Consider the following 20,235-nt stretch of genomic DNA (forward strand, 5'->3'; position numbering starts at 1 on the left):
ATTCACATACAGTATATATGGTACTTTAATATTCGTACCAGCAAAATTAAATTGTGATTCCCTTTTGGGAAAACTTTTTGATAATATGTACACTATTTCATTTTCTAAGACTACTGGTTGAACAGTTATATTTCATTGGTTAAGACCAGAACCAAGCTCATGAATTACTACCCTTGCCCATTTCCATCTAAGCTAACTAATATGTACAGCTTCACCCCTACTTACAATCTGTCCTGAAGTCAACTGACTGTTTCTCAAAATATCATCATGAAGTGCAAACTTACCTAATGCTCCACAGAATCCCATGCGAACAATCTGGTTGTTGGCAGAGAGCTGTTTAGTATACCTAGTAGTAACAGAATCTCTACCATTAGAATAGTACTCTGAGAAGAGCGCTGGTAGAGCTGCAGCAGCACGTTCACGGATCACGTTCACCTCGTGAGATAGGCATTCATCCAACAGATCCTGCCATTCATCTGAAACATAACAAATATGACTGATGGTAATAAAAACATTGTAATGTTAAAAGTAATTTACAAGTTTGACTTAAAAGATGCATTATATATGCACAATAACATTATACAATAATGAACAATATACAGAATTTTGCTGCTTATAAAGCCTGGACTCTAGGAAAACTACAAGAAACAAGACAGGAAGCTGTGGAAATGTGGTGAATCTCATAAATAGCATTGAGAATTGTAAATTCTTTTCAAAAAAATGTTCTGAGATCATTGCCCTCTTCAGTCTTCTTTTGAAGAAGAAATGACCGATAATTTCTTTTAAGTGCAGATATGCTGTATTAATGCAGTGACAGTGGGAGGCAAAAGTTTTGCATAAATGTTGCCATTGCTGATTTTAAAATGTTTTGATTTGGGTGCGAGTGCGCATTATCTATCAAAAGAACGGCCTTTTCTGGGAGTCCATTTGACTTTGGAGACAAAGTAGTAGTAGTAGTAGTAGTAGTAGTAGTAGTAGTAGTAGTAGTAGTAGTAGTAGTAGTAGTAGTAGTAGTAGTAGTAGTAGTAGTAGTAGTAGTAGTAGTAGTAGTAGTAGTAGTAGTAGTAGTAGTAGTAGTAGTAGTAGTAGTAGTAGTAGTAGTAGTAGTAGTAGTAGTAGTAGTAGTAGTAGTAGTAGTAGTAGTAGTAGTAGTAGTAGTAGTAGTAGTAGTAGTAGTAGTAGTAGTAGTAGTAGTAGTAGTAGTAGTAGTAGTAGTAGTAGTAGTAGTAGTAGTAGTAGTAGTAGTAGTAGTAGTAGTAGTAGTAGTAGTAGTAGTAGTAGTAGTAGTAGTAGTAGTAGTAGTAGTAGTAGTAGTAGTAGTAGTAGTAGTAGTAGTAGTAGTAGTAGTAGTAGTAGTAGTAGTAGTAGTAGTAGTAGTAGTAGTAGTAGTAGTAGTATGAAGACTGGTAAGGCACCAGGTGTAGATGGAATCCCACCAGAAGCCATCAAGTATGCAGTTGAGGTGGCACCTGGTTGGATCTTATCAGTCTTCAATGATTTATTAAAAAAGCGTGAATTCCCCGATGAGTGGAAAGTAGCCAAGCTAGTGCTGTTATTGAAGGCAGGGAAACTATCATTAGATCCATCAGCATACAGGCCACTGTGCTTATTAAACACCTTGAGCAAACTTTACGAAGGATTGATTAAAACTAGACTGGAGAAAGAACTTGAACAACAGGGAGGACTTTCTTCGAACCAGTTTGGATTTAGAAAGGGTAGAACCACAACCCAAGCTATTGAGAGAGTGATTCAAATACAGGCAGAAAGCAGTGAGAAATGGGCTGCCTTGATAACGCTAGATGTCAAAAATGCTTTTAACACTGCTTCTTGGAGCATTATTTTGAGAGAACTTCGTAGGATGAACATTTCTCAGTATCTACAACAAATAATCGTTAAGTACTTCAAAGGACGAAGAATACGATTTCATGATTTAGAAGATCTTGAAATGAGTGCTGGCGTTCCACAGGGATCTGTCCTAGGACCCACCTTGTGGAACATTCTATATGATGGTGTCTTACGCCTGCAGCTGACAAAAGGGACAACATCTATTGGTTATGCAGATGACCTTGCAATAGTGGTAATAGCAGAGAATGTAGAAGAACTGACCTTCCGAGTAAATGAATCACTGAGACGAGTTAACCTTTGGATGGTAAATAATAAGTTGAGATTGGCTCCACATAAGACTGAGGCTGTAATTTTGAAAGGTTCCAGGAATTGGAAAAATGTCCGTTTCTTATTAAATGATACAGTGATTATCCCAGGAAAGTCTGTACGATACCTTGGGGTTCTTATTGACAGGAATTGCACATTTGGTGCACATGTGAAGGCAGTAACCCAAAGGGCAGAGAAGAAGGCATCGGCATTAGCCAGACTTATGCCTAACATCGGGGGACCAAGAACAGTTAAGAGACAGATTATGTGCTCTGCAGTATATTCCATTTTACTTTATGCTGCACCTATCTGGCACAATGCACTCAGGAGGAAGATTCACCGAAGAGCTATGGAAAGAGTACAGAGGAAAATGCTGCTCAGAGTTACCTGTGCATATCGAACTGTTTCGACAGCAGCTTTACAAGTTGTAGCTGCCAGTATTCCCATTGACCTCCTCGTAGCAGAGAGAAAACTTTGGCATGAAAGGGGTGCAACTATATCTGCTGAGGAAAAGAAAGCCTCGAGGAACCAACTCTTACTAGAGTGGCAAGACCGATGGGATGGCACAACCGATGTTGGCCAATGGACAAAAAAGCTAATACCCAACATAGGAGACTGGCTTAAATGTAGACATCGGCAGGTAGATTACTATCTGTCGCAGATCCTGACAGGACATGGAAGATTCGGCGTATACGCCATGAAGATGGGAAAGACGCAGGGAGATGGTTGTTGGTACTGTTCTGAAAGGGATACAGTAGAACACACCTTTTTCTACTGTGTTCGATGGGAAGAAGAACGAAGAAAAGCCTGCCAACAACTTGGCCGACAACTCACGCCAGGGAATCTGGTTCAGATTATGTTAGAGAGCCCGTTTGCCTGGAACACAGTAAAGGCAATGGCGACAAGCATTATGGGGATGAAGGAGAAAGAAGAGAAAGGAAGAACTTAATAACATACATCACTCCATTCTGATGTCATGCCGACAAGCAGTTCCAGAATGGTTTGAGTGAAGAGGGCAGGGGTTTTTAGTTGGTGGAAATCCAACTCCCACACAGAGTGGTGTCTTTAAAAGATTTTCCCCTGCCATAACAAAAAAAAAAGTAGTAGTAGTAGTAGTAGTAGTAGTAGTAGTAGTAGTAGTAGTAGTAGTAGTAGTAGTAGTAGTAGTAGTAGTAGTAGTAGTAGTAGTAGTAGTAGTAGTAGTAGTAGTAGTAGTAGTAGTAGTAGTAGTAGTAGTAGTAGTAGTAGTAGTAGTAGTAGTAGTAGTAGTAGTAGTAGTAGTAGTAGTAGTAGTAGTAGTAGTAGTAGTAGTAGTAGTAGTAGTAGTAGTAGTAGTAGTAGTAGTAGTAGTAGTAGTAGTAGTAGTAGTAGTAGTAGTAGTAGTAGTAGTAGTAGTAGTAGTAGTAGTAGTAGTAGTAGTAGTAGTAGTAGTAGTAGTAGTAGTAGTAGTAGTAGTAGTAGTAGTAGTAGTAGTATTTATGAGATTCATTCGGCTTGGGAATAACAAAATCATTGACAATTGTGCAGTCTTGGAAAAAAAATCATCCAGATATTTCTGAAGACGATGGATTTCTCGGATTTGATGAAGCCTATACAGTTAGTACAGTGACTGAATCCGTAAAAACTCTACCAGGTGGAGAGGAAGTTGACTGTTCACTGCATGTGCATAAATTGTTTTCTAAATGCCACTACTACCATATGATGACTTACAGCTGGCAGAACTTTGTAGCAAAGGATACATAAATTTTCAAGAATCTTCAGCATCCATATTGATGAAATTTAATCATCTTTCAACGGTAGCTAAGTGCCTTACTTTAATGCAATTTATGCATAATTTAAAACTTTTATCCCCACTGTGACTGTTTCATCTTCAACTTTTAACTTTATAGTGTCAAACCACAATGTTTCTGCGATATATGTACATTTTTTATGAACTATTTAATATGTTGTGCGATTCATGTTGTTGACTGATGATGACCTTAAACTTAGGTCGAAACTAGTACCAAATAAATGTTTCATTTGTAATGTAACCCGCACTACAAAAATTTTGTATTAAAAAGGTGGAATTGTTAAACTACACTTTTAATTTTCTATGTAATCACAGTTCAATACGGACAATTCAACATGAAGTTTATATCTCTTAACTTATATCTCTTAATAACCAATCTACAGTTAACAATACGTATACTGTAATTCTGTTCTGTCTTATCTGTTGCATTTGAAGTTGTTGCTGGTTCGGCGTTGGTGACCCTTTCTTCTCCTCAGAGATTTGTTGGTATGTCGAGATTTAAGTCACTCAACATCCATGATTGTGATATGAAGATACTCTTCTGTTCTCTCATGTCGCGTTGAAATCCCAATACTCCTGAGATTTTGGCACCAAACTTATGTTGTACAAATTGCAAAACTACTACTATTATGTTCAGAATATAACCATTTATTATAATCGCTCACACTCGTCATAAAGTAAATATAACTATATACAAATACACAGATATTTCACAGATAACAGTCAAGTTTCAGTTTTTTCCGACTCATTGGCTGTATGGTCAGTGTTGGGGCATCGGTTGACCCGGGTTCGATTCCTGCCCAGGTCGGGGATTTTAATCACCTCTGATTAATTCCTCTGGTCTGGGGACTGGGTGTCTGTGTTTGTCCCAACACTTTCCTCTTCATATTCACACAACACACTACACTACCAACCACCACAAAAACATGTAATAGTGATTACATCCCTCCATATAGGGTTGCATCAGGAAGGACGCCCGGCCATGAAACAGGACCAAATCCACATGTGCTACAGTTCGCACCCGCGATCCCACAGGTGTGGGAAAAGCAGTAGAAAAATAAGTCAAGTTTCAGTTTTCTTATTCAAACAGCGTCATCTAACCTAACTTAACCTTATATGCATCATAAAAATATATTTCAAGCACTAGTAGAATAATGATAACCTTTTCACTAGAAATTTACATGGGAATAGCCCTGATATAAATGTTGATTCCCCTAGGGAATCTGAAATATTTGTTCCGAATGAGTAAATTTATAATACCAATATAAATGGTCCGTTATTGGACATTATAAATTTTCCAGCTAACTCATTTCCGTATGCCAGCGTTTCGCCCTCGTGTGCTAGGCTGGGCTCATCAGTTGGTACCTAGCACACCTACCAAGACGCTGGCTAGTGCATACCGTGGAGGCCACTGCGTAGGCTAATTGTAGCCACCGGCAGTGCCAATGCACTATGAGACACTTCGTCTCATTATCAAAAATTGATGCCTGCTTAGCCATCAGATGATATAAATGTTGATTCCCCTAGGGAATCTGAAATATTTGTTCCGAATGAGTAAATTTATAATACCAATATAAATGGTCCGTTATTGGACATTATAAATTTTCCAGCTAACTCATTTCCGTATGCCAGCGTTTCGCCAATGTCCAATAACGGACCATTTATATTGGTATTGGGAATAGCCCTTCCGAAATTTAAACCAGATGTGAGAAAATACAGTGAAATCTTATGGGATTTCCTCGTTAAAATGATTTCTTGCTTAGCACGTCATAAATTCGAAGTCCCGATTCACGTCATATTAAATCTACATTTAATGAATCTCACTTTTCGCATCACAGATTGTCACTATTACTGCATAGTACTATCACATTTTTCCTAGCCCTGAAAATGTTCTTTGTCTTCCCTTGTGAAAGGAATAGATTTCAAACACAGATTAGAGCCCTCATCACAGGAGGCCGATCAGAGAAAGCTGCACGAAAACGAGAAATGTCCTTCAATTCCTGAACTTTACAGGATAAATTACACCTTTGGGAAGGAAGCCGTTAGCCTCACAAAAGTTCAATTTTGCTCTCCGGTTTTCATTGATATTGATGAATGACCTAGAGAGCCTGTTTGTGCTTGTATTTGGCATTCCATTCAGAAGTTAGAAATTTATTCAGTATTAAGTGATACAGTGAAGGGTAGCAAATATTTATCACGTGATAGCCTACGTATGGATGACGAATTTAATCATGTGAAGTTGATTAGCATGATCATATTACTGTGTAGCCCAGTTATGGATACTGAAGAAGTTGTGATATCCCTTACTAATGGAGACAAAGTTAAAATCCAGGAAGTTGACAGCCATCCACATCTTGCAACAGTGGCGCGTATGTTGAAACTCACACCTTAGAGTCTCAACTCAGGTCGATCAAACTGTTGTCGCATTTGAGATGACGGTCAAAGTAATCCTCTAGCACATGGCCGAGTTTAACCTCCAAATAATTCATGGTTGAAGAGTGTGACCAGCAAACAATGTTTAATAACCTACAGGTCCAAAATATAAGGCTTCAGCTGGGATTTGTTTTAGAAAGAGTGTGAACTGAAAATAATGCTCCGATACTTTCACAGACCCCAGTGCAAATGTTTTATATTTATTGCCTTGTGTTTTACACATCTTTTAATACACCGTTGTTATTTAATATGCCCCAGTGGAAAAGGTTTTCGTATTTGTTCTCTCATCTTTTTCATGTCTTTTAATACCCTGTCTTCAGAAACAGAAGATCGCCTATATCTTTTACCGTACCCGTACATACACAACATAAATTGTACGCTCGTTGGGGAAAAAAAGCATATCCCTGTTGGATAGTTCTGATTTGTGTATTCAATAGTATGTTTTCTCGCTTAACACATTCTCTTTCCTTGTCCCCTGCAGAAACGTCCAAACGAGGTTTTGCTGAATAAACTAACCTCTGAAAATCGGTCATCTTTTCTGCGCCATATTTTTAAAATAATGTTATTGACTTTACGTCCCAAAAAATACTCTTACAGTTTTCGGAGATGCCGATGTGCCAGAATTTCGGAATTTTACATGCAGTAAATCTACCGAAACAAGACTGATATATTTGAGCACCTTCAAATACCACTGGACTGAGCCCAGATTGAATCTGAGAAGTTGGGGTCAAAATGCAAGCTCTTCAACCGTCTGAGCCACCCAGCCCGTAATCTAATAGGTTCATTTCCGTATTGATATTATACACAATTACAATGAAAAGGAGGCTTCCACCTTATCAACCCAGCATGCCGGATTTTGAGTTGTATTACATTCTTACTTAATTTTGGTACATGACATTAAATTAATCGATTGTTTATTTCAGTCTTTATTTCTAACAAGGTTATTTATGCATTTATTACGAAACAAGTTCTTTCATTTTCGAATTATGTTTACAAAACAACAGTCAACAAGTATTACTAACCAACTCCTCCCTTCGAGTTCGAATGACAGCGAGAGAGCTCGCTAGCGCACATAACGCGAAAAATGTACCGAAGGTGATCGTTCGCATTCATTGTAATCGCTGGAGTGTAAAAAATCGATAACGGAAATATAATGCATGCTTAATCGCTCGTAATAATGGATGCATCGGTGATAAGGTTCTCGCTGTAACCACAGGATAATACACAGTTTAATATAGGAATTTTCAAGGGAGAGAAAAAACCTGTTGTTACAACGGAGTTCTCGCTATATGCCGTACCCACTATAGCAGACTTCTACCATATGCTCTGAGCACAGAGACTCCTTGACTGACTGGATGCTGCCTCCGGCGACCATCAGAATGGCGTCTTCTTTTCTGTGAGCTGCAAAAGTGGCTTCGAGAAGTGAGAGAAACCAACAATGAACCTCCTGTAGTAGGTACCCAGGCCAAGCAAAACTCCTAAACTACTGCCTGCTTTCAGCAAGGCTAATCTCTAACAGCTTATAGCTTCTCCACGTCGGTGCTATTTCCTTCAATGAGACAATGTAGGCTAGGTAACATACCTCCTGCTGGAATAATTTATCCTTCCCAGAGCTGTTTTAGGTGATCACCTTGTAGTCCGAGGAATATTTTCCAGAGGTTTCCCAGACGCTCCTGGAAAGTGTGTTCTACCACCATGATGTCATAGGTAGATCAGGCAGGCATCGGGCACATTGCTTAAAAGTTTCCGGTGTGTTACACAGTCCAAAGGACATAGCAGTGAACTGCTACAACCCCTGACTGGTACAGAATGTTGTCTTCTCCTTGTACTCCGGGTACTGTCACCTGCCAATATCCTGACTTCAGGTCGAAGGTTGAGAACTACTGAGCACCAGATAAGGTGTCCAAGGCTTCGGCTATTCCAGGTAATGGAAAACAGTCCTTCTTGGTGACCTCCACTGCTCGTCCATGCAACCTGGCGAGAAGTTATGCGGCCCTTTCCTCCAGTGTCCACCCATTAATTTGACCACAGTCTCAAACTGAGTACGAAACATAATCTACATTGTACTACCGTCAAAGCAAAGGGGTTTCACTTTTGTGGTGCAGGTACTGCTGTCTGTGGAGGTAGACCTTGGTGGTCTAAATTCTAGAGCCATTATCCTTTCCAGTATATCACTCGTCTCTTGCCTCAAGTCCCTAACACCAGATTCCACAATCTGAAGAAATACCTGGAACTATTCATCCACTTTATTGACTATTTCATGAATTTCTTCTTATACTAACACATATATGAACACTTAATACCAGCAAAATGAACTCCTGTTCTCCACACAGCTCCTCATAGTGTTGATTTCAGAACAGTTCACAGCTAGCAAGTCTCGCTAAATTCCGCATAGCCATCTCACGGGCTCAAGACCATCATGTACTGCTTACTTTCACTTGCTAGTGACGCACTTGAGACTCTCACACTTACCGGACGAGTTGGCCATGCGGTTAGGGACGTGCAGTTGTGAGCTTGCATCCGGGAGACAGTGAGTTCGAACCCCACTGTTGGTAGCCCTGAAGATGGTTTTCTGTGGTTTCCCATTTTCACACCAGGCAAATGCTGGGGCTGTACCTTAATAAATCCATGGCCGCTTCCTTCCCACTCCTAGACCTTTTCTATCCCATCGTCGCCATAAGACCTATCTGTGTTGGTGCGACGTAAAGCAAATTGTAAAAAAAAATATAAATATATTTTAAAAAACTCTCACACTTGAGACTGACACAAGACTGACTGGTATGCACCAGTAGAGTTCTTTATAGAGGTCCATAGAAGATTCTAGTACTTTCCAATTCCAGATCATTCTGGGCACATGGTCCACTGTTAATCAGCTTCAAGCTTCTTTATCGCAAACCTCAACAACTCACAGGTGCTTTTAGTTTGCTCTCTGCTCTTCCCGTCCACATTGTTGGCCACTGCTCCACAATTATTATCTCTTGCTGGCATCACTGCCGGCTGCCAGTTTTCGCTGGCATAATATTCTGCATTAACCGAAAAAGTACCTATATGTTGATGGTACTTTTCATAATGTATTTGGTAATATTTCTCGTACATTCTAAGTAGGCTCATGCTGATAAAAGTAGTTGGTCCTAAGCATCTACATAGTCAATGAATTAAGGGAATTATTTAATTCATTCACTGTTGTTTCTGTTGGTGAGACACCAAATCTATTAGACTGATTAAATTATGCACGTAGGTGAGTGTGTGGGTGCACATCTCTCCACATACATCTCTACCTCCATTAGTGAGGAGCATTCCTCTCACTAGGATTAGCAACAAACTATACAGGACTGAGCAAGTGGCTACACGGTTTGGATCATGTAGCTAACAGCTTGCATTCAGGTGATAGTGGGTTCGATCTCCACTGTCAGCAGCCTTGAAGATGATTTTCCATGGTTTCCCATTTTCCCAACAGGCAAATTAAGGCCACAGTTGCTTCCTTCCCACTCCTAGCCCTTTCCTATCCATTGTCGTCAAAGGACCTATCTGTGGTGGTGCGATGTAAAGCAAATAGTAATACATATACAGTATATACACAGGAAAAATTTCCAAAGAAGGATCATAGACTCAAACTCCCACTATTCATGGATCATGGACATCACTTCACTAATGACCGTATGATTTTCCTTACAATAATGTCCTTTCTTCCATCCAAATAACATTTTGAAATGATATACCCATTGTTGTCTGTCTGTTAGGTCATCAGCCCAGAGGCTGGTTGGATCCTCAAATAGCACCACCCAAGGTTATGCGATTATAAGGAAACCCCAAAAACCAATGGCAGCACCAAAATGAGGCGTACTAGGCAAGATGAGGAGTGGGGTAGTTTGCCATTGCTTTCCTCACTGGGTCAGAAAGTACTATTGCAGCACGACTGACCCTATGAGCAGCACCTTTCACAACACTCAGATGCACTAGTCATGCTCTGAATGTCATTACTCAGCACTACCCATACCCCAGCAACTTCCATGTTGTCACAGCCATGGATGTTGACTGGGACTTCAGTGGAAGCTGCACTTTACTCTGGCCTGTGCCAAGAGATGGATGCAAAAGTACTGTATCCATCAAGAAATAACAGCAGGCAGATGTTATCTCAAATTATTCATAGAAATTAAATTCCAAAATGCATTTTGTCTTTTCTACTGCATGTTTCACCCTTCTTCCCAACAAAATAATCTCTAACAAATATAAAGGACTTTTAATGGTCTTCCTCAGGATATAAGGTCTCACCACGTTCATGTTTCAATTACTGTGGAGTAGTCTTGTCAAGATAAAATGTAACAAGCAAGGTGGACACCCATACTTTTACAGCAGTGAGAAGGCAAAGTGGTGGCAACAACACCAGCACTTGCCTCTCTCTCATATTTCTCACATCAAGACTTGTGCAGTGCGACCCAGTGCAGCCATTCTTGTGACATCTCACTCTGTTCACAGGTCGTCAAACTCTGTGACTCTGTAATCCCTCTTCTTTCTCATAGAAACAGTTATTACATAATTATTTTAATATCTTTTTGGTGCAGACAAATATTGTACTGGCAGATGGTAACAAGAATCACGACTTTCCCAAATCATGACTGAGGAACAAGAAGGCGTGCTCTGCCACAGGGGATTTGTCCTGGTGACAATGACGTTAAATATTCTATATGCATTTTAGCCAACTATTTTGTAGGCAAAGCAACAAGTTACATGCTAACTGCAAAAGAATATAAATAAATCTTACCAACTATTTCCTGACCATGGAAAGGCATTTTCGCCAATGAACATTTCTCAATTAGGTGAGAGCAAGCCTGTTTCATGTGCTCTCCTCCTAGACCACGAAACTGGTGACGTTGTCTGAATAATGGCACCAAATCTCTGATTCTCAGTACAATCTCTGGACCTGAAAGGACGACAAAGACAGGTGATGTATTATGCAACTTAATGATTATAATACAAGAAGCTTTCCATATATAAATTTGAAGGATAACTCCCAAGTGAATGCATAATAACACTAATATTCAGAACATTCTTCCTAGCAAAGATAATCCTTATTCCTCTCTACTCTCATCATTCATTCTCCATCACTTTGACATAATTTGACAGCCAGGAGATCCTAGGATAGACTGGCTGCCTATTGCTGTTGCTCGCTTAGCACCACCCGGGGGACACATGCAGGGTAATGAGGAGGTAAATCCTGCGGACGTAAGCAACCATATTATTCAGAAGCTAACTGGTACTATTTGGGGATCTACTGCATACATCCTGCGCTCTTCAGCCTTAGCACTGGTTTTCTTTACTGCCGACTATTGTGCTCCAGTGTGGCTTAATAGCCCATATACAAAGTATATAGACCCACAATTTAATACCAGCATGCGTCTTATATCTGGCACCATCAGATCAACTCCAATTCACTGGCTCCCACTTTTGTCTTGAATAATGCCACCTGACTTACGAAGATCTAGTGCTCTTGTTCGAGAGTACAACATGATCTGCAGGAATCCTCTGCTACCTGTTGTAAATGACATACCAGCTCTTAGTCTCCAAAGACTGAAATCATGACATCCACTCCTTTGTGATGCTGCTCTGAAGACATCCACCAACTTCAATGCTTTGGAGGAGTGGAAAGGCCACTGGAATAACTCTCCAGACTTGCCCCTGCATAACACCTTCAGAGGGGAAAAAATTGCTGATGGATCCCAACTGCCGCGTGCAACTTGGTCCAGATTGAACAGGATTAGGACAGGTCATGGAAGGTGCAGGGATTTTCTCTACAAGTGGAACTTTGTACCATCTCCAGAATGCGATTGTAGAGCCCCTCGCCAGACTATTCTGCATTGTAAGAGAGTGTAGATTTCTAAAGCGTGCACATACAAAATCTATGCTGTTTGTGTTCCGCTCAAGTCTCAACTGAGTCAACACAATCTCATGTATTGCTTTTCAGCAATGACAAGTATTTCTATGTTTCGTATATATATGGTGACACAAAACTCATACTTGAGAACCTGTCATTTTAAAGTGTAATCTATACCTACAATGCAGGCCATTGAATTTTAAAATGTTTTACCTCTATAGTCATCATGAAGTGTCCATAATAATATCTATTTATCAAGACTTCAAGGACAGAACTAATTGGTTTTTAAAAATTAAGGCAAATTAACACTGGGCAACAAGATTCTACACAGTGTACAACTGAAAGTTCACGAAACAAGGAAGTGCAACCCACAAGTCCAATATTTCAAAAGACCAAGAAACTGTAATCAACACACATGCTCTTTCTGTATTACCACACATGTTTTACAAAGCTAGCACCTAATTTTAGAAAAACTCATGCCTACAAACAATCCAAACTTTTATGAATGTGCTTTTTATATGTGTTATTCATAAATAGACAATGAACACCAAGTTTCCAATTTGATGATTGCCCCAATCATGAAAATAATTTGACATGTTATCATCGTATGACAATTAAATTGAAATAAAAAATTAAGTGGTTCAACCTATTCAATACAAGTAAATAAGAAATGTAGTGTTACATTCTCATTTGGTTAAAAGCGGTACCAGTTTCGACCACCAATCTGGGTCATCATCAGCCGATTAAAAATACAAAAACAATGATGACTGATTGATGTTTGTTGTTTAAGGGGCCTAACATCGAGGTCATCGGCTTCTAATGGCACAAAATGAGACAAAATGAAATGACAAATTTAAAGTCCAAAATCCTCCACTGACCAGAATTCAAAGCGCGAGGACGAAGAAGGAATGGATGGATTGATATGAAGTTAAAAAGATCAGTGGATCCGACCCACAATGCCTCACATGCACAGAAGCTGGCACAAAACAATAGTAGTACGGACCAAGGGACTGCTTCTATAGCACGATGCTGAATTGATTAGAATATGCTCGTTCTCGAAACGGGTCCAAAATCCAAGTCATCGGCCCTCATAATGGTATTTACCACTAGAAAAGTAGAACCATGGTATTTCCTATGTTGTGGTACCAATCAAGAGTAGCGTAGATTCGTGGATTTCCATACATTATGGTACGAATCACAGGTAATGAAATTCGTACATGTATTACAGACCTAATGTGTTTCGTACATTGTGGCGCCCTTGACAGGCAACGCAAACCTATGATGTTCATCACCTAAGTGTACTAACCACAGGAACTCGTACTATCCCGTGGTGTTCCTCATATAGTGGGTACTAATCACAGGCAAGCCAGAACCATGGGTTCCTTCATCCCATGGTGTCGGACATATAGTGTTACTAATCACAGGTACTGTAAAAGCCGTCGTGCCCAAGTTTGCTACTAATCACAAACCTAGTTGGTACCCAACATAGTGGTACTATGTGCAAGTAAAGGCGACCCATGGTGTTCCCCGCGTGGTGGTACTAATCACAAATAGTTTCATGGTTCTAATTTGATCATCCCTTGGTCGCTCCTTTTAGTCGCTTCTTGCGACAGGCAGAGGATACCGTGGGTGTATTCTTCGTCTGCATCCCCCACCCACAGGGGGTACAAAGCAATGCATAGGAAAACAAAGAATTAAAGGATAAGTCTTCCACAAAAGCAGTTCAAGAAACAAAATAAGACAATAGGGATTAGCACTGCACGATTTTAAATCATAAAATCCAGAAGAAGTCGAAGATCAGTCACTTATATGTAGCAAGGCATAAATCCCTGAAGAGTAGCACAACACACGCAAAGTCCAGCACTGTGCCTTAAAATGTTTAAGAGAAGAGGTGAACAGTTCATTAAACAAGCTTGCAAACACTGCCAGGCACGAACTCACAACACGATTTAATAATTTTGAAGTCCCAAAATTGTGTAGGAGACGAAGACAAGTCGCTTAAATAAAGTAACATGCTAGCTCCTGAAGATCAGCGCAACATATGCAATGTCCGGCACTGTGCTTTTAAACGCCGATGAAACTCGGTGAATAGCTTAAAGAACAAGCATGTAAATGCTTCAGTTGCAAAAATATATAGTACAAGTTAATATAGGATCTTGTAGATTCTTTAGAGGTGCAGAATGGTTGACGTAAAAAGCAAATGTGAGGAGAAAAATGTTAACAAGCGCAATATTGGAAACAAATGAAAAACGTATGTGCATAGCGTGTTATTTCTTGAAGATGAGAATTCGGGTCGTACTTGAGGTAGTGTAAGGTAGTCATAGGTTATAAACTTCATGGTTCTGATCCGTATTGAATTGCAAGTACAATGTAATTATTAAATTAATGTAGTAATGGTCCACCTTTCAATACTATAATATGTAATATTCTAAATTACATTAATTAGGGACTAGTTTCGGCCTGGACTGGCCATCTTCAGCCTTAATGTAAAACACCTAATAACTAAACAAATGTACATGCACACAATTGACATAAAAACAAATGAAAACAAATATATACAAAGTGACATTAAAAACTGGGATGGAATATGAATAAATTTGAAAATGAACTAGGTTCTAACATCTTGAGTATGTTCATCATTGAGAATAATTTCAAGTATTAAGTATTAATTTATATACACAGAACTGTTAGTTCTAATACTGCTGATCATTTCAATAGGAACTGGTAAATGTTGATCCTGTAGTTTGTCATCAAATCTATATGTGTGGTGTTAGCTATATGTAATCCATTGGACACTGCTGTAAATAACCACTAGCTGACAGGGAACTGTTAGATGTTGTTTCATCTTCAATCAAAATAATAAATGAGATGCTCTCATGGTGCTTGTTAAATCTCGCTGAAATGTTGTTGGACATTGTCAGGACAGCATATGAAGATGTGGTTAACACAGACACATTGTGTCTGGTATAAAATTTTTGCGATTCATTGCAATAAAATTAAATTAATGACTTGAATGAGAGAATGTGTTAGTTAGATGGCATAGGTTATATGAGACTTACCTCTCAATACAGCATGAAATACAATAAATTTTCAGCTGTAGGACAGCATATGCATGACTATAAGCACAAATTCACAGACATAAAACAAGATATGGAAATACTCAAAATCATCAGTAAAGGACCCCTCCTTAACATTACCAAAAGCTGCTTCATACATTTAGATCAATATTTCAACCCAAATCATAATCTTAATGAAATTTCAGAAAAACCAAATATCCTTTTTGACCTTCTAATTCCCATTTTCACTAATGTCAAACCAACAAGTCATAATTCAATTTTTCATAATATTCACAGCACATTTCCTCAACAACCATCCTTTTTCCCACATCCTTCAGCCCCACCTTAACCCCCCTCCCCCACCCCCTTCCCCAACCCCCTCTCCTTCTGACCTTCCCCAACCCCCTCTCCTTCTGATCTTCCCCTCCCCTCTCCTTCCTTTTCATTTGAATTTCACAACAGTTAGTCTGAAGCACACTCAACAATGGACCACACACCTTATGCTGTATTGAGAGGTAAGTCTCATATAACCTATGCCATCTAACTAACACATTCTCTCATTCAATTCATTAATTTAATTTTATCTAATTTATCAGGTTAACTTCATGGGCACCGCAATGAATCGCAAAAATTTTATACCAGACACAATGTATCTGTGTTAACCACATCTTCATGTGCTGTCCTGACAATGTCCAACAACATTTCAGCAAGATTTAACAAGCACCATGAGAGAATCTCATTTATTATTTTGATTGAAGATGAAACAACATCTAACAGTTCCCTGTCAACTAGTGGTTATTTACAGCAGTGTCCAATGGATTACATATAGCTAACACAACACATATAGATTTGATGACAAACTACAGGATCAACATTTACCAGTTCCTATTGAAATGATCAGCAGTATTAGAACTAACAGTTCTGTGTATATAAATTAATACTTAATACTTGAAATTATTCTCAATGATGAACATACTCAAGATGTTAGAACCTAGTTCATTTTCAAATTTATTCATATTCCATCCCAGTTTCTAATGTCACTTTGTATATATTTGTTTTCATTTGTTTTTATGTCAATTGTGTGCATGTACATTTGTTTAGTTATTAGGTGTTTTACATTAAGGCTGAAGATGGCCAGTCCAGGCCGAAACTAGTCCCTAATTAATGTAATTTAGAATATTACATATTATAGTATTGAAAGGTGGACCATTACTACATTAATTTAATAATTACAGTGTAAGGTAGCGTAAGGTATGAGTTTAAATTTGAATGTTGTCATGATCTGAATTGTAGGTGGTATCATAGTATACAGTTCAATTCGGATTTTTTTTTTTTTTTAATCGAGAGGAAAGGTGAAAAGAAAAGATAAGAAAAGATGGGATAAGGTAATAAAGGAGCAGGATTAGTAGATGAGAAAAGATTAAAAGAGAAATGGAAGTTGAAAGAAGATGGGAAAGTAGAGGAAATAAAGGTGGGGTAGTTTAGGATGGATTAGGAGGATGGGTTATTGGAGGTAGAAAACATGGGTAGGAACTGTGTAAGGCATGGAAAATTGAATTCGGGTTTAGAAATTTAGCATTTTTGAGAAGAAGAATATGGAAGTCGAATAGAATATTGGGTTTTTCAGAAATGTCATTTAAATTGATTCATTCATTTGCTATTGGCTTTACGTCGCACCGACACGAGTGATAGGAAAAACCAGGAATTGGAAGGAGGCGGCCGTGGCCTTATTTAAGGTACAGCCCCGGCATTTGCCTGGTGTGAAAATGGTAAACCACAGAAAACCATCTTCAGGGCTGCCGACAGTGGGGCTCGAACCGACTATCTCCCGATTACTGGATACTGGCCGCACTTACACGACTGCAGCTATCAAGCTCGGTTGTTTAAATTGAAATGAGAGTTGAAGTATTGGTCAAGGTGAATCAATTTTCAGTAGTGTTTAGAAGGGGGGCTTTGTTAATGATTTTAAGTATTTTTATGTCTTTTTCAATATTAGTGAAATTATGTTTGGAGTCTTGTATGTGTTGTCTTATATTGCTTCTTGAACTGCTTTTGTGAAAGACTTATCTTTTAATTCTTTGTTTTCCTATGCATTGTTTTTGTATTTTTAATCGGCTGCTGATGACCCAGATTGGTTGTCGAAACTGGTACCGCTTTTAACCAAATAAGAATGTAACACTACATTTCTTATTTACTTGTATTGAATAGGTTGAATGACTAGAGGGGAGAAAGAAGGGAGAGGTCAGATTAGACCTGCAGACAAGCCCCTGGAAGTAGTGGAAACGTTTAAATACCTGGAGAGTGAATTAATGGAGAATGCTCGACTGGATGCTGAGATTAGTAAAAGGATTCAAGCTGGAAGTTGTTTCTATCATAGTGTAAGAAACATGTTATGGGACAAAGATGTGCCAACGGAGGCAAAGGATATTATGTACAAGATGTATTACGTACCCATAACAACTTACGGAGCAGAAACTTGGACAATGACGAAGAAGGATGACAGACGAATACAGGCAGCCAAAATGAAGTTCTTGAGGAATATGATAGAGAAGAGTAGACGAGACAAAATAAGGAATGAGAAAATCCGGGAAGAAATTGGAGTGAAAAAAGTGAATGATAGAATAGAGAAGAGCCGACTAAGATGGTTTGGGCACATAAAGCGAATGAGCAACGAAAGAATGCAAAAAAAGGTGATGGAAATGCAAATCTAAGGAAGGAGAGGCCGTGGACGACCACAATTGAGATGGAAGGATACCATCCAACGTAGCATTACAGAAAGAAACTTGGACTGGGACGCAGTGTTGGAGGAGGAGTGGTGGAAAGACCGAAGAAAGTGGAGAGGAACCATATTTGCCCCTACCCGGCTACAGCTGGATAAAGGGAAATGATGATGATGATGATGATGATGAATAGGTTGAACCACTTAATTTCTTATTTCAATTTAATTGTGATACAGTTCAATATGGAACATTATGAAATTTTTATCTTTAAATTTTTATCTTTAAATCACCGTATGACATTCTTTGTTAGATCTAGCAATGTTTCATGATTGCATGATATGTTATATGTGATTGTGTGACCAGCTGAAGATGACCTAGAAAGGTTGAAACCGGTCCTGTAGTTTTAATTTAATAAAATAAGTACTGTACTGATTAGGTGGAAGTCTTCGTCTCATTGTATTTGTGTATAATATCAATACAGAAATGAAACTTATAGATTATGATTACTTATATATTACGATTGTTAAGAGTAGACCTGGCATATTTATCTTTCTTCTTTACTTTGGGTGTTAGATTACTTTGAAACTTCTGTTTGAATTTTCTGATTATTTTATTTACCATATTAAGTCCAAAACAGTTATATTGGGCTTGTTTACGGATAATGAGCAGTTCTTTTTCTCGTTCTATGCGGGAGAGAGGTATATTGAATGCTCTGTATATGCGACTATAGTAAGCTGATCATTTTTGTGATTCCGAATGTAATGAGTTGACCTTTATCATGGTAGGAGTAAAAGTGGGCTTTCTATATATCTTGAAAGTGAACTCCTCCTTAGCCCGTCTTATATTTATGTCTAAAAAATTCATTTTTTTTTTCTACAATAAACTTTATTCTGGATTCTAATGAATTTAAAATATTGAGGATATTATCACTATTGCTCACTGTTTGATCTATGACTATACTTAGGTATCGTCTACAAAGCGTATCCATAGGGAGGCCTTCCTGTCTGTATATCTTCTTATTAAATGTGAAGTAATTGTGTTCGAAACAAATTTAAGCATGTTAATGAAGTCTTCCATTTCTGGTAGGCTAAGTTGTTTGTGTTCTATTAAATTCTTCCTAATGATTTCTATTGTTTCATCTACTGGAATATTTGTATACATGTCTTTGGTATCAAAAGAACATATTATATGATGCAGTGTTAACTTAAAATACTTAAGTACTTTACAAAAGTCTACTGAATTTTTTATTGGTGTCTTATTGTGAAAAACATAATGATTAGTTAAAAATGTACTAATGTATTGGGATGTTTTGTAAGTATGACTGCTGCGGAAGTTTATAACTGGTCTTTGTGTAACTTGGGTAAGGCCCTTGCAGTTGGAAGACCTGATAATCCAGGTCATCAATGCAAAAAGATCTTATGTATGGCAAACTGGACACAGTTTTACGGTAAGATATCTTGAGCACGTCAACGCTGAGAGGCACAAAAAATTTTCCTCAATGGGCGAACATGAGTGCAGCCGGCCATCAGTTCACTACTATAGAGCAAGATTTGACAATATTACATAAAACAATAAACGTTAGTCTACTAAATACACTAGAAAATATATATATTTATTTAGGTCAACAAAGTAATCAGGATAATAACCTGAGTAATAAAATTGATAACAGGAATCCTTTATACGAAGGGATACTATCAAATCTGGAAGCATTAGGCACTAAAAATAATACAGACAACAAAAGAAAGAAAATGACCAAACTTCCGTCCTTCCGTATATCTATTCCCCAAACCCCCTCTTCTAAAGTCAAAACCGTGACCATAAGTGGCATACCTCCTCCCCACTCCACAGCCTTGCCTCTACCAAAGGTGAAACAAGCTTCGGTACACACACATCATTACTTCACAGGACGGAAGGCTGCATCAACCGTCGCTCCTCCAAGGAAACAGTAGATATGTCATCAACAACAAGGTATAAAACTACTCTTTTAAACACTAGGTTTCCTTGTGCAGATTTTAAACATGCTATTAAAAGCAATTTCCCATTTTATTTCATTTCAGATTTTGGGGAAGCTCCTTTAATAGTATGACAGCAATCAGCTTCAGGGATCCTGCGTTAACTGAATTCAAGAGACACTTTTATAAAATTAAAACATACAACATTCGCCTTGGAAAGAGCAAATGAAGAGAACATCCTTGTAAAAATACAACAGTGACA

The 20,235-nt window shown here is 38.5% G+C and overlaps 1 protein-coding gene across 1 annotated transcript in view; it reads right to left on the reverse strand.

Annotated features, from left to right (window-relative positions):
- The window catches only part of Tbcd (tubulin folding cofactor D), a 278,977-nt gene that overhangs the window by 105,590 nt on the left and 153,152 nt on the right, over positions 1–20,235 (reverse strand). Inside the window, exons 11-12 of the mRNA XM_068226641.1 lie at positions 11,136–11,294; positions 285–476 (exon numbers count right to left, since the gene is read on the reverse strand). Of these exons, the coding sequence (XP_068082742.1) occupies positions 285–476; positions 11,136–11,294 (351 nt within the window). The remainder of the gene's footprint in view (positions 1–284; positions 477–11,135; positions 11,295–20,235) is intronic.

This window comes from Anabrus simplex, chromosome 3, assembly GCF_040414725.1.
Source record: "Anabrus simplex isolate iqAnaSimp1 chromosome 3, ASM4041472v1, whole genome shotgun sequence".
NCBI lineage: Eukaryota > Metazoa > Arthropoda > Insecta > Orthoptera > Tettigoniidae > Anabrus > Anabrus simplex.